Source organism: Paramormyrops kingsleyae, chromosome 5, assembly GCF_048594095.1.
Source record: "Paramormyrops kingsleyae isolate MSU_618 chromosome 5, PKINGS_0.4, whole genome shotgun sequence".
In the NCBI taxonomy this organism is placed as follows: Eukaryota; Metazoa; Chordata; class Actinopteri; order Osteoglossiformes; family Mormyridae; genus Paramormyrops; species Paramormyrops kingsleyae.
The window spans coordinates 20,156,013-20,169,071 of record NC_132801.1 but is presented as its reverse complement, the minus strand read 5'-3'; the positions used below and the strand labels follow the sequence as shown (position 1 = coordinate 20,169,071).

General features: G+C 43.7%; 1 protein-coding gene across 4 annotated transcripts in view; it reads left to right on the top strand.

Moving 5' to 3' along the window:
- Positions 1–13,059, top strand: part of LOC111842551 (zinc finger protein 385C) — a 146,249-nt gene that overhangs the window by 107,000 nt on the left and 26,190 nt on the right. The window contains exon 1 of one of the 4 annotated variants that reach the window (XM_072712366.1): positions 3,045–3,143. The exons of the other annotated variants lie outside the window; for them this stretch is intronic. Coding sequence (XP_072568467.1) covers positions 3,089–3,143 — 55 coding nt within the window. The 5' untranslated portion in view covers positions 3,045–3,088. Of the gene's footprint in view, positions 1–3,044; positions 3,144–13,059 lie in introns of those variants that run through there. 4 annotated transcript variants of the gene reach the window in all.

Genomic DNA, 13,059 nt, shown 5'->3' with positions numbered 1-13,059 from the left:
CTGCTCCATGGGGAACCAGGAGGCCAGGAGAAATCTGGGCTAAGCAAACCAGACAGGAGAGCCTGCTCTTAGGCCAAGTCCTGCAAGACAGTGACCTAATTTGTATTGTCATGTTGCTTGTGGTGAGAGAAGATATCAAGGGTGAATTTCTCCTTCACCTCAGATTATGTGAGGTATCCAAGTGTGTGTATGTATAATCATTCAATGTGTTTGTATGAAGAATCTATAATACAATATTTAAATGAATATGCAAATCAAACAGTTACCCAATAAAATTAATACATTCAAAAATTAATGAGCTGATGTGCTCGTGTTGATCTTCCTGTCCAAGTCTGAGGTCGCCCCCGCGTCCTCCTTTGATGCCGTTTTCCCTCCGAGAGATTAAAACGAACCCAAAACCGGCAGAGATTTGAATTACGTTGACTGAAAAGAGAAGCTATTAACGCCAATAGGCATGCGATCTGCTTCTGGAAAACGCACATCTCGGTTTAAGCAGCTTATGCAGGGCAGCAGTGTGTCATGTTTAAAACATGGCGCTCGCTTGACTGTAAGATGCGTTTCACATTCATTTCACTGCCCCGGGTCCAGGAGTTTATCATTTACTGAAAAAGAGGATACACTTGCCACTTGCTGATATATATATATATATTTAAATTAGAAAATTTGCAATGAAGTAATTGGGGTTGATAGCATTTTCTGCCAAGTTAAAGATGATCTAGACTGTTCATTAATCAATGCTGACTTGGCTATTTTGAATATTGAACGACTTGGATAATATCAATAATGCAAATTATGTACAAATATTCATTGCAGTACTCATATTATTATAAATGCTCTGTATTTATGTGTAAATATTCACTTATATTCATAAACCTTACTTTTTTTTATTTAGTAATTTATATTTTCATTAAAGTAATTTTAGGAAATTTTATATATACTGTTTGACTCGCCCCTGGGATTCTTGCCCAGTTTACCAGCTGGCTAATAACCACTGTGGAATTATTGCTGCCAAGTTGGTTCCCAACTCAATGGCTTTCAGACCATTTGCTGTCGTTATCTTTTTTATTTATTTGTTACTGTGTTTTCCAAGTGAAAAAAGAAAAATAGGAAATGCACTATATATAATGTAGAGTGTAACTGGAATGAAGCCCCGTGAGCATTTCAAATGCACAAAGCCTTTTACTCCTGATCAACTGGCTGTTCACACCCAACATCTCCCCTGTAAAAGAAGTCACTGGGAGTGGCTGGTTTCCAGGCGGAGTATTCTGCCTGTGTTTGGTATCACCTACATCTCCTTGAGAAACATTGTGCTGATAATGTTTTACATTTAAGCTATGTCCACTCTTCTGCTAGTAAGGTGTTTGTGAGTAGCGGGGATGGTAACAGTCAACTGAGTTTCTGCACGTATACCCTACTGCGACTATACCCTTCTGCATGTATACCCTACTGCGGCTATACCCTTCTGCATGTATACGCTACTGCAGCTATACCCTTCTGCATGTATACGCTACTGCAGCTATACCCTTCTGCATGTATACGCTACTGCAGCTATACCCTTCTGCACTTATACCCTACTGCAGCTATACCCTTCTGCATGTATACGCTACTGCAGCTATACCCTTCTGCATGTATACGCTACTGCAGCTATACCCTTCTGCACGTATACCCTACAGGCAGCTATACCCTTCTGCACTTATACCCTACTGCAGCTATACCCTTCTGCACGTATACCCTACTGCAGCTATACCCTTCTGCACTTATACCCTACTGCAGCTATACCCTTCTGCATGTATACGCTACTGCAGCTATACCCTTCTGCACGTATACCCTACTGCAGCTATACCCTTCTGCATGTATGCCCAGCAACAGCGACTGAGCAGTCACATGCTTAAGTCCTCTAACAAGCCCAGAGTTCCTCGTTAATCAGTGGTAAACAGACTTTTTGGCTGAATTGGGCTTTGTATCGTTGCTTGTAACAAAAATGCTTTAGAAATGTAATACTTACACTTATGGGCTTTTTGTACCCTGGAAATCAGATACAGCAGCCTGACACAATAGTGTGAAACATTAAAAACAATTTTTAGCATGCTAATGAGAAGTGCTGTGTATGATAGTGGCTGCCCTGACATGTTTATGCACTAACACTAGCTTTAGTAATGGTGTGCATCAGCAGATGGTTAAGATTCACAAACCTAGCACTCTGGATCATGTTGGGACATAATGAGAGTAAGTAAGACATCAAGTCTGTTCACCAGCACCAGTAAACCTACCCCCATCTTCTAGAGGAACGCTCTGCTGGAACCAGTTTTCAAGATAATGGTGTGTGCATTCCTGCCAGTGATGAGAGATGGTCTCTCACTTTCTAGCGAAGAAGTGCCATCAACAAGCTCTACAGTGATGCCGAGTGCGACTTGGGGGAGGTTCCGGCTTTTTCCGGCATCTGTAGACTCCTCTTCACCAGCTGTCTAAGGCAGATGCAAGATGCTAATGACCTCCGTGAATCTGCAGAAAAGGAACAAGCCTCGCAGCACTGGGCTGGGTCTGCATGGCTCTGAAGGGTGAGGCCTCTCTCACTGCCACAGCTGTTCCAAGGCCTGAGACTCCCAGAATGCTTCAGATGCGAGAGGCCACACTTTCGGCAGCCTCTCTGGCACGAGGCAGCTACAACCTTTCTGATAAAATGCACTAGGCCCTGTGCGAGCAGGGAATGCCTTAAATTCACCCCCTTGTCTTATTGGAAGTGTTTCCGCCCAGTGTTTTGTTCGGCTTTAAATGATTATTCCAAAGAAAGCATGTAAAACGGTGTAATTTCTGAAAGTGCATTTGGCGCTCGCAGGGTAAAATTTTGAGCACTCTCCGGCGGCCGCGTTTTCCCTCGTAGGCACATGAATATTTCAGATTTGTGGCAGCGCACGACTCCGCACTGTTAAGTGTTCTTGGCATTCAAAGTCATTTGCATGAACGAGGAATGTGGGCAAAATGTTTGCCCCGCCCCCCACCCCCGGGTGGTGTATAACATTATGATTTTACTTCTCTGCAGCCAGAATTTTATCAATGCTGGGGGGCGAACCGGCAGGGTGGGAAGATCATGCTGTTCATCCCTGAAGATTACTCCCTCCGTGGGTCATTCAATGTCATTTATAGTGAGTTACTAGCTTAATCTTTATTAAATGTTGAAAATAGTTCATGCTCATTGGAAAACTCTATAATTTGCCAAAGATTTAATTCTGCATAGTGGGGCATTTTCGATTAGTTTTGAAATGCCCTTTTTTGCCTGGCATAAACACAGTGAGCTGGCACAGAAGTTAGTTGGTCTTGTGGCTCCTGCAGGGGGCGATATAGAGATATCAGGCAGAGTTCATCATGCCGCTCAGCTGTCAGCATCTGCTGCCAAATGCTTTTCCTCTCCGCTTCCGTCTTGTCATTTTGCCCGATGACCAGCAGTCAATGATAGCAGCCATTACGAGGTCATTTAGTGCAGATGTTACGATAATTTAAAATGAGAGATGGGGCTTTGGGGCTGTAGGTCTTTTGCAGTCCGTCCTCCGTGGGGGGCAGGGTGGGAGTAGGAGGCCGTAAATTGGCTGTGGCAACTCGGCCGGCCGCTGCGTCCATGCCTCTGACGGACGCGTCAGATGGCCATCTCCAGCTGGCAGTAGCTGCACCGTGTCACTGGAGACCTCTGGTGTGAAAGTAGAGCAACCAGCTGAGATTTTGGGTCACCCAGGCAGGCCAGGGGTGTGTGGGGGGGGGGGGGGGGGGGCATGAAATATGCACAGTTCTGATATCACGACTGCAAGCAGCTAAGTTATGGGGAAACAGCTTGGGAAAAGCTTAACAGCAAGGTACAGGAAGGCTGGAACAAAGGCACACGACATTCAGGTTTTTTTTTGGTTTTCTTGGACAAATGAGTGAAGAAAAAAATAGTGAAAGAGCAGTTACATGTTGACAGGATCCATAGCAACTGCAGTTGGTGAATAGAATTACCGAGAAAACACAAAGTCTTGAAAAGTGAAGTTAGAAAACAAGCTTCCTTTAGGCTGCACTGTATTCCTGACAAATATACAGACTTTGCAGTGTGCGTTTTTCATCAGTAGTCGGGAATTTACAGTGCTGTGTCACTGCGAGTCACCGGTGTCAAGCCCTAGAAGAATAGAGACGCGAAACCTTCCAGAACTTCATCCTGTACTTTTCTTTTTCATTGTGTTTCACATTTCTTTCATTTTCTTCCCTGTAAGAAACTCTGGAGGGACAAAATATAAAGAAATCCTACATTTATAGTTGTCTTTGCTCCTAGTGACCCTACACCCACACTGAACTTTCAGGGAAATGAAGGAGGTGACAGCAGCAGATTCTGTGTACTGAGGATAAGCAAGCTGTCCCAAAACCAAATGACAGGGTTATCAACTTTGGTCAGCTGGCTGGCGTGAGATTTTTAATTCGAGACAAGTTTGCGCACTCATTTACATGTATGTACGAGTTTTATTACCTTGTAAATAATCAGTAGGGTTTGCAGACTGCCCCACCGCTTTTGATGTAGCTAATTTTAGGCACATAATGGAATAGTATACATTTGCCGTAAAATTTATTGCGTGAGCATGAGAGTCAGAAAGCGTGTGTTGGCAACCCTGTAATAATTATGCTAAGGTGAGCTCATTAAAAATGCACACATCTGTGGACTAATGTAGTGTAACTACTGTATACATTTCCTGGTTTTAAAGCAACTCGTATACTTTTGAAACTAGTACCATATTTTTTAACATGCACAGTACTGAGAATTGGGACGTTATTTTATTCACACATTAAAAATCCAAGATCGTTATAATTAGATGGATTAAATGAAACTTGCAGCCAGACTCTGATCTGTGACTGCTAGTCGTTGATCTTATTTAACTTTCACCCTGTGACTACTAAACAGATAAAGCACGCTTGGTTTGAGTTTCATCATGCTATCTTTTCGCCCTGCACGCCACATTCCTCAAATCCCCTGCATCGCCTCGCATCTAGGCACCGCTAATCTAGTCTTAATGACGTGTCACAATTTATGCATTGTGGCGGTCAGCCGTAAATGATGATATTTAATCATTTAAGAATGATGTATCTGTTAATTTCATATCCACAAATTACTTCATTTGCCAGGGGAATGAACTTTATCTGTGCTTGCATGCTGAGCGCTGAATTAATGTGATGTCCAAGGAGAAAAAATTGTCCCAAATAGCTGAAATCTCAGGTTGCGTATCCACCCCAAAAGTCCAGTTGTTTGATTTCAAACACATTAATGAGACTATATATATAATATAATATAATATAATATAATATAATATAATATAATATTGTATTATATTATATTATATTATACTTCGGTGGACTGGCGGCCTGCCCAGGGTGTACCCTGCCTCTCGCCCGATGACGCTGGGATTGGCTCCAGCTTCCCCGCGACACAGATGGATAAAGCGGTATAGATAATCGATGGATGGATATTATATTATATTTATATTATTATATTATATTACATTTAATGCTAATCCACAAAGTCAAACTGTGACCATTTAGGGTCACGGGAAGACCAATGTTTGATAGTACTGTATATCACCCAAAGAACTGAAACAGGTGCCGATAAATGGTGGCCTTTGGAGGGAGAGAGAGGGATGCCTTACAAGCCTGCGGCCTTTGCACGTTATTGCGGCCGCTTGTTGACGCTGTTAAACGCAAACGTAACATGGCCTAGTCTGTTTAATAAATCTTGTCCGGTTAAAAACGAAAAACTATCACCAGGCATAAAAATGACTGCATCGCACTGTTTTCTAATGTTGCAGTACACATGAAGAAATTTTTTGATTAAGAAAATATTTCACTTCTCTATACATCATTCTGTATTTCCAGGGTTATGTGCAATAAATTTTTAACAAATGTGCAATAAGGAGACGTTAGAATTAAGGAAAAAATCTAAAATAGATAGATAGATAGATAGATAGATAGATAGATTAGATTATAATGTACTTTATCTATATCAGTGACGTTTTAATTGTATTTTAAGACACGTGTGGTGTTTTGCATTACCCACTTCTACGTATTTGTTTTGTTTGTTTGTTTACTGCCCTCGCGATATTCCTGCCGCGCCATATCCGTTAAGCTGCTGACAGCGTGTACGCAGATGAATGTCCTCGATTTTGTGGCGTCATGTTAAACCCATCGGCGCGGCTGTGGCCGGGCCCCCTCTCCCCGGTGGCCGGAGCAATTTGTTTGGGTGCAGCTCCGGGCTTTTCGTATCTGCGCGACAGATGGGCGTCGTTCCTCTCGAGGTTCGCCGCCTCCCGGCTGAAAAAACCTAATTAAAGCTACTTCACCAGGAGGGGGTACGTCGCAGCGCACGTCCCATATCTCTGTGTGAATGGACTAGCGGAAAGGGACAACAACTGCGTTCGTATTTCTTTTAGCTTACAGAACAGAATTCTCTGCTTTCTATTTAGCTTGACTTGTGTAATACACAAAGTTTAATTAAAGAGAATACATAGTACACCACAGCTGTTTAATCACTAATGTTAAAATAAGATAACAGTATTAAATGTATTTAAGTTGTAAATTAAAGCAAATGATTACAGTTTTCATGTCTCTTAAACGATGATCAGTGGTACTTGACAATATATATTCTGATGACCTTGATGGTTTGAAATAAGCTTATATGTTGTGTGTTTTACTTAGTTGTGTAAAACATCCATGCATGGTTTTTGTGTTCTTGTTTACTTTGCTTTTCTGTCCTAACCCCGGAACTCATTTTCATTTCTGCTTTCTAGTTTATTTTATTATATTATATCATGCCACAGGCAGTATGTCATTGAGGCTTACACCTCTCCTGTGGTTGTACGTTTTTTTTTCTTTCGTCCTACATATATTTGTGCATATTTGCCTTTTAAATAACGGCTTGTCGCTGGAGGTAGATTTCAGTCTAATCTAGGTTAACTTCGTAATGGAGAATTTTAACTTTCAATCAAGGATTACCTCGCCAGCCAAATCCAAAGCCTGGTGGGAAAAATAGTTCCCATTAAAAAAATATTATTTTTTTAAAAGCATCTCTACAATTGAGCCAAAATTGAGGTTTAAAGAAGTTTATCTTTCGCAGGCTCCTTAAGTGTCATGGAGAGTAATGAGATCCATTTCAGATTCCTGCGAGAGCCATTACTCCCTACAAAAAACAGATTAACGCGCTGAAGACACGGGCTGGCTCTCCCCACCGGCACTACACCCATACATACGGTTCTTTGTTACCTCTACCTGTAACACTAATTGTTATTGAAAGGTGCCAGGCAATGCCTGTCACATTCAGTGATTGGTAGTACGCGAGATATTCATCCGTTTATTTAATCTTTTTAGAGCTTTGCGTAGCCGAACGCTTCTTTATCTGACTAGCTGGAATGACGGCGGGTGAAGCTGGCTGTCGCACTTCGCGGTCCTTTGCCAATCTTCCAGAACCTCGCTGACAGACTCCAGCGTACCCCCTGCCCTGACATTTGTGCTGGCTCTCCTCGCACTGCCCCTGACTTATATTTATGGAATCACCGTTCTAAATGCTGGCATAAATCGGGGGGAAAATTACTGATTTGGAAGGAGGGTGTGACTGAAGTGTAGCACCACCCCAAGACCCACATTCAGTGGCCGTGAGAAAGACATGCTGGTATCTCAAATGGTTTCATATATAGGGTGGCACAGTGGTTCAAATCCCACCTCTGTGCGTGTGAACTATGCATGTTCTACCTGTGTTACTTGAGTTTTCTCTGTGGACTCTAGTTTCCTCCCACAAGCAAAATGCACGCAACTGGGCATCTAAATCTCTGTGTGTATGTGCTCTGCAAAGAACTGGCATCCCACCCAAGACATACTGCAGCCCTGTGCTGCCTGGAATGGGCTCCAGGCCCCCTCCCCAGGATAAACACGCAGAGGTTGGATGGATATTTCATGGAGTTTGCTGAATAACAGATCTGGATTTTCCAAGCCGGCATGAAGGCTGGTAGTAATAAAGTCGTGTTTGAAGCCCCCCTTGAACTTAGCTTCAGTCCCCTAATTGGCAAAATCAGCGGAGGGGGAGCAAGTACCAATAGCAGGTGGGCAGGACTGTTGTATGCTAGGGCAGTTGAGTCTAATGGTTAGGGTTGTGATAGAAATGTTGCTGGTTTGAATCCCTGACCAGCAAGGTACCATCCCCAAACACTGCTTTCTAGCTGCTAAATAATAGCTGCATACTGATATGTCACTATGGGCTAAACACAGAGGGCACGTTCCATTGCTGTGTGCTGTTGTGTGTCAATTAATCAATTTCACTTAGATTAAAGATTTCAGTTTGGTTATTTATTACTGTTTAATGCTTATGGATTTTAGCGATATTAAAAGTCAGATTTTCCAGTAAACTTTGTTTATCGCGCATAGTGTCAGTAATACAGCAGCCTTCCCTCATACTCAGCTCTATGTTTTCCCAAGATTTCCCTGAGCAAACCCCATCCTCGTTCCATTAAAACGCCTTTGCACAGGACAGCAGTCGCCGTTAAACCAAGACACGTTTAGCGAATGAAATCATTTAGCTAGCGGTGGCAGGCTTGATTAAACCACGGTGCTGGTGGGAGGAGGGACGAGATCAGTTCTTGCGCAAGATAAATCCAGTGTGCTGCTGTGAAGAAAAGCCATAAAGAAACCGCAGCCGTCACATACTTTATAAATACTGAGAGCCTGACAAGGCAGGGGAGGCAGAGCGAAGGAGCTGGAATGTCACCATGTCTCAGTCTGGATGTTTCGGTTTGTCATCTGTTAAAATTATGGACGTCCACGCCGCAAACGTCAGCTGGATACAGATGGATGGGTGAATGGATAAGAGAGAAAAAGTACAGGCGCAGTAACTCTGATATGTGACGTGTCCCTAAAGCACATCACCTGCTGCTGGGCTTTCTGTCACACATACATATATACTGTACTTCTGGCCTTTATTCTAAAACATTAGCTTCAATTACAGACCTGATTTGTGGCAAACTGTTAGACAATTCTTAACGCCGTTTCGATAAAATAGCATGGCTATATTCTGTTATATTTCTGTGGTTTAATAGAACAATACTGTAGAACTCTCCTTATGTATTTGTGTAAGTGGATTTGAGCTTATTTAAGAAATGTTCTGTGCTGTACTGAGGTATTAACGCTTGTGTTTCACCCACACAGTTTGAGTGAATTAGCTCTTATATTGGCAAATCAATGCAATAATAAGTGTCCTTATTGCACAGAGACCTGTGGAGACTGACGTTAATATTCTCTTTGACATTCTTGCCAAAGTCTCATAGTCTTTCTAGTACTTTCTGTTTCCTTACACCGTGACTCTGCAGTGAGTAAAATGCATGTACATATGGGTGGATTTTTTCCTCTAATGAGATGTATGGAATGGATGGATGGATGGATGGGTTTGTTCCTCAAATGAGATATATGGGAGGGATAGATGGATGGATGGATGGATGGATGGATGGATGGGTTTGTTCCTCAAATGAGATATATGGGAGGGAGGGATGGATGGATGGATGGATGGATTTGTTCCTCTAATGAGATATATGGGATGGATGGATTTATTTGTTACTCAAATGAGACACAAGGGATGGATGGATGGATTTGTTCCTCAAATTAGATATATGGGAGGGTTGAGACTGAGGGTTGGATGGATGGATGGATGGATGGATTTGTTCCTCTAATGAGATATATGGGATGGATGGCTGAGGGATGGATGATGGATAGATGGATGGATTTGTTCCTCTAATGAGATATCTGGGATGGATGGATGGATGGATGGATGCATGGATGGATGGCTTTGTTCCTCAAATGAGATATATGGGAGGGAGGGATGGATGGATAGATGGATTTGTTCCTCTAATGAGATATCTGGGTTGGATGGATGGATGGCTTTGTTACTCAGATGTGTAGTACATCTCATTTCACTATGCAGCACCACTAAAGATGAAATGTATCTCCTTTTCTAAAATGTAAAATGCTCTAATGAAACACGGCTCTGTTTCCTTACAGCTGCCTGTTCCCTCTGCTAGATTATATGGTTCTCGGGGGTAACTTTTAATCAAACATTATTTTCATTCATCTGTGTTGTTTATTAGGTCATTTTCCCCAAGACTGACTCAAAACTAATATCACTGCTTGCTTTACTTTTTTTCTCCTCACAGTAACTCTTTCATCCAGCATTCATTTTAGTTTTATTTTAGTCTAGGTTTTTTATTTTAGTCTTGTTTTTACATTAAATGTTTGTGTAAAGACACTGATCTTCAGTTTTCTATATTCCATTGTTGAATATTCCTTGTGGCTTCAGTGCTTTTTTATTTTTCATTTTACATTTTATATAATGTGTTTTTGCATCAGATTATTGTGAAATGCTCATCATCTTAGCGTCACAGATTCCACTTCAGTCAGGCACTGCGAGGGGCAGCCCTGCGTGTTTCACAGATTAAATTAGCTGCTTCACCAATGTTAGCGCAGTAGCTGAAATTGCAGCCCAGGGCCTGTCTTGCACTGTCACATCTCATTTCCTGCGTGGGAAGGAGAGCTCATGATAAGACGGGGGCACACACAGCGGTGCACGGGGGTCCATGCCTGGCGTACGTTTGCATCCGCAGTCCCGTCCTTTGATGTGTTGGTGACACAGAGATTTAAGGCCATTAGGCTGAGGGGAAACTTGATGCCGTCTGTGCATTGAAACACCCAGACCAGGGTTACAGGAATGAACCGGGACTTTGGGGACAAAAATTGGAAGTGGGAATGAAAACCAAAATTAATCCATTTTTGCTTTAGAATAAAGAAAATCAAGTGGGAGGGGCTGAACTGGGTGCAGGATCTGCCATCAGGGGCTGCCAGCAGGCAGTGTTGGGGCATTATGGGTAATTAGGCACAGGTAATTGACAGGGCTCGTCATCTGACGTCTACACCCCCATCGTATCTTATGCTAGTTCATTTGCATATGGATGCTGTAATCCACCCTCCGGAAACGCCACCTCTGCCCTAACCCCCCCCGCTAATATCAGCGGCTTTAGCATGCCACTCGTCCGTGTGTCGCTTAGCGTCACCACGAGACGGCTCCCTCGGTGTCCCGCTGATGGACGGGCCGTATCCGATGAGCCTAACCATGGCTGGAGCGTCCGTCAGCTAGCGACATCATGCAAATTCCAATTACACCAGTCAGCTTAAATCGGCCTCCTTAACCCTGCATGCTGTGAGGTGGCATTTTATCATATTTTTTTAATAACACAAGGGATTATAAAAATGCTACATCTGAGAGGGAGTGGTGAGGAAGGTCACTCTGTAAACTCCGGCGTCCCTGTCGCTGAGGGAATCGAAACGTGGTCACGTGACCATAAAGCGAGGCCTTAGCCATCACAGCACGACTGCAAGTTGGACGTGCAGGGTGTCTGATTAAAAGCAGGCCGCCGGAGGGTGGAAATCGCCGCGCTGCGTTAATCCCCACCGCTTAATATCCAGCGGGGGCTCCACCAGGCTAAGCTGCCCGGCTGGCATGGATCTCGGCGACGGACGGCGTCACCGCAGCTGGGGGGGTGGAGGTGTCAGTGTGGGGGGGGAGCCGCGTGTGCTGCCGTCACCGTCTCACCCCCCCCTTATGGGCCCATGACCCTGGTTCGCCCCTTCGTCCAAACCGGCATGTGAAGGTTAGATCGCACTAGTTATACCACTGGGTTCATATTTAAGCACTTGGTTATATTGTTGACGTGCAAATTTTCAGGTGCAAAACTCCACCTCACTACGGGTAGCGGTTAGTAAACTCCGGTGTTCATTTTAAGGGGGTGAGGTTACAGTTATTGTTGGTGCCCTACCTAGAACAAAAAATGCTGCTGTAACCTGGGAAAAAAAAAAATTGCCCCCTCCTCACAACTCAGGATCCTGTATATAAGTCCAGTCTTGGGGGCAGGTCACGATGAAGCAGCAATTAAGTTAAATATCTACAGTGTAATTTTGTTTCCCCCCCCCAAGTCAATCAGATATGAATCCCGACCAGATCAGAGGGTACGGTTTTCCGCAGGTACACAGCACAGCCACGGACAGGTGACCTGGGCCACCATGTTTTCTGTTTGCTGTGCAATATTTAAAACTTACGCTTGGAAAACCTTTTAATTGTTCTGTCATCGCCGTCCTTGATGTAGCTGCTCCTTTTGTCAGCAGAAACCATTATCGCGGCATGCGCTGCCAGGCGAAATGAAAATCCATCCGTCTGCATTTTTCTCCTCCTCTGCTCCTTGCTTTTGTTTTTTTTTTTCCCCCCAGCAGAATGAGAAAGACACGCCTCCGCTCCTCCATCCCGACCGATGCTCTTCTGCATGTAGGAATTAAAGATCAATATCGCCAGAAGGCTCATATTTCTGCCCATCAGCTTCTGGTATCGATTGCCTACCTGAAGTCGCCATTTTCGTTTGAAGCCTTGAAAAATATCAGTTCCGTGTAAGTTGCAGGTCGATTCCCTGGTGAGATTTTCTGTTTTGGGTAGAGTCCAGAAAATGTCTTTAACTAGAGGATACAACCTGCCCATGCAGGCCATGTGCTGCATGACTCCATGCTCTTTGTTGTGACACATTGCTCCCAAGATCGTCGTCAGAATGACCTGCCGTGTCCCACAGTAGCCCTTCGGTTGGGTTGTTCCAGACGTGACAGCCTTTGTTCACATCTCGCATCGAGGAGTCTCAGCTGCCCACCACCCTGTCGGTGCTTCGTGGTTCTTCCCACCTCAGCCACCTCTCAGTAGGTCCTGACCACGGCTGACCGTGAGCTCCCCACTGATCTTCCCATATCAGAAATGCTCTGACGCAGTCGTCTAACCATAATTATTTGGCCTTTGTTAAAGTCACTCAGATGACTAACTTTTGGGCATCACAATACGCTTCTCATTAATATTTTAGGCACAGTTCTAATCCGCTTATCAAATTGTGGGTGTAAGTAAACACCCGTATCGTACCAAAAAGCCGGCATCTAAAGCCCTGTAATCATGTTGCATTTGCTGGCACTGATTCCTATCTGTTGACACAACTC